At 33.8% G+C, this 2,034-nt stretch overlaps 1 protein-coding gene across 1 annotated transcript in view; it reads right to left on the bottom strand.

Annotated features, from left to right (window-relative positions):
- Positions 1–2,034, bottom strand: part of LOC119829810 (negative elongation factor D) — a 12,640-nt gene extending 10,606 nt beyond the window's left edge. The window contains exons 1-4 of the mRNA XM_038352529.1: positions 1,896–2,034; positions 1,674–1,746; positions 1,372–1,597; positions 546–655 (exon numbers count right to left, since the gene is read on the bottom strand). Of these exons, the coding sequence (XP_038208457.1) occupies positions 546–655; positions 1,372–1,597; positions 1,674–1,730 (393 nt within the window). The 5' untranslated portion in view covers positions 1,731–1,746; positions 1,896–2,034. The remainder of the gene's footprint in view (positions 1–545; positions 656–1,371; positions 1,598–1,673; positions 1,747–1,895) is intronic.

Here is a 2,034-nt window from a genome sequence, read left to right as displayed (position 1 = left end):
TTGTTAAATTTAATTTTTAGTTTTATAGCATTGAAATGCTTTATAAATGAGAAATTTTGAAAGAATAGAAAAAAAATTGGCGTGGGGTGGGGTGTGGCGTGAATTAAAGATATTATTCCCTGTTTCATACACACACACTCATCTTTGGTAAGCTTTAGTACAACAGACATCAGAAAACTAATAGAAGCAAGAAATCCAAACTTGGCCTAAAGAAATAAATTATAATGTTGCTAAGGAAATATAAAATTTCATCTCCACATACGCACACACACACGTACAGAGACGCGAGCGCACACACGAATTTCCTTATCGCGCGTTGTGAAAGGGGACTAGACGGAAAAAATCCTACGAAAAGTTGTAACGACACTTTTTGCTATAGTAAACTATTGTAAGCTCTCTCTCTTATAGAAACGAAAGGAACTTTGTTCCATCTGGGTGTCCCTTGACACCTCTCAACTTTTTTTTTATGCTATTGCCACACAATTATTATGAAAGAGACACAAAATAACTAACTTTTTTTTTTCTAAATACAAATGTATACTTACTTCTCCTTCCTCAGTAAATATAGTATCAGCTTTTTTAGGATCAAAAGTTTTAATAATCATTTCCTTTAAATGATTCTCCACCATTGCTTGAACTTCAGTTACTTTTACCCCTAAAATAATTGGGATAACAAATAAAAAGCATAATAATGTAAAAGTATTTTTTTTAACTTATAACAGATTGATACTTGTTGCTCAGGAAAATTGCTATTAAGCAATACAACCACCCTTTGCACCTAATAATGTCAATGTAGTATAGTATAATCTCATCCAAAAAAATGCTTTAATATTAAAAGTATTATATTGTGTTAGTCGAGCACGCTTCGGCATGAATCAGGCCAGCTCGCACCGGGTAAGTATCACACCCCCACAGAAAACCAGTGTGAAATAGTGGCATGCCACTGTGTTTCCTGTGGTGAGTGGGGGAGCGGGAAGGACATATCCTTTTCCCCATCCCAGTCCATTCCTTCCTTCCAGCCATTAATCCTTTCACTTTCCCTTACCCCATAAAAGCGGAAAGCGCATTTGCTGAGGTACTTCGTACTTTTTTTACTACCTTTGTGAATGTTCTTGGGCGGTGGTGATTGTTTACCATCAGGCGAACCACCAGCTCAGTTGCCCACTATGCCATAAAAAAAACACCATAAAATGGCTCTCATTGCTTGTATGCAAGCGCATCAGATTTTATTGTGCAAGTATGGGATGGCAGATGTTACATATCATCAAACTTTTGATTCTTAGACATGCTGGAGCTGTCATATTGGTTTTTTCTATTTCAATTAATAAATGTTCCAAATGTCTATAATGCTTTTGATATTATTTTACATACCAGCAAGAATTAACCATTCCGCTAATAAATTTGCCATTTGAGCTACTGCACTGTAGTTAATTGATAGTTGCTCAATGACTTGTTCAGGATTTCCACCTGCTTGAAAATATCTTTTTAATTGTCCAAATATACCAGGCTCCATTATATAATCAGAAGTTTTAAACTTCTCAAGACACTCCTGTAAGACTTCTTCAGGATTATCGATAACATCTTCAGCATTGTCATCCTTCAAAATAAAAGTTTTTGTTAAATAAGAAGATTTTCTGGAGAAAAACATCATTATAATAATATGTGTAACCAACATCATACTGCGCGTTTGGCGCTTCCCACGACGGTTCTTCTTCATATTGGGTAGGCATTTTCGTATTTTAAAGTCTAAAATTCATTAACAGGTTGATTGACAAAGTAATTATACTAGATTTTATTTAAAAAATTTGACCAATATTAAGCCGATGTTTTGATTTAATGTGATCTAATCTAAAATGATCCGATTTTTTAATAAAAACTTAATTGAAAATAATCACTTTATCCGTTTTCAATTACAGTTATAGAACTTGAAGAAATTGAACTCTGAAAAATATCAAACAACAAACAGTTACAAGACAAATTTACAAACAACTAATTCACAGATCACAATTCACAATCACTTATGACATTTCTCAT

Source organism: Zerene cesonia, chromosome 10 (genome assembly GCF_012273895.1).
Source record: "Zerene cesonia ecotype Mississippi chromosome 10, Zerene_cesonia_1.1, whole genome shotgun sequence".
Taxonomy (NCBI): Eukaryota; Metazoa; Arthropoda; class Insecta; order Lepidoptera; family Pieridae; genus Zerene; species Zerene cesonia.
The sequence above is the reverse complement of the archived record's forward strand: the minus strand, read 5'-3'. Positions and strand labels throughout refer to the sequence as shown.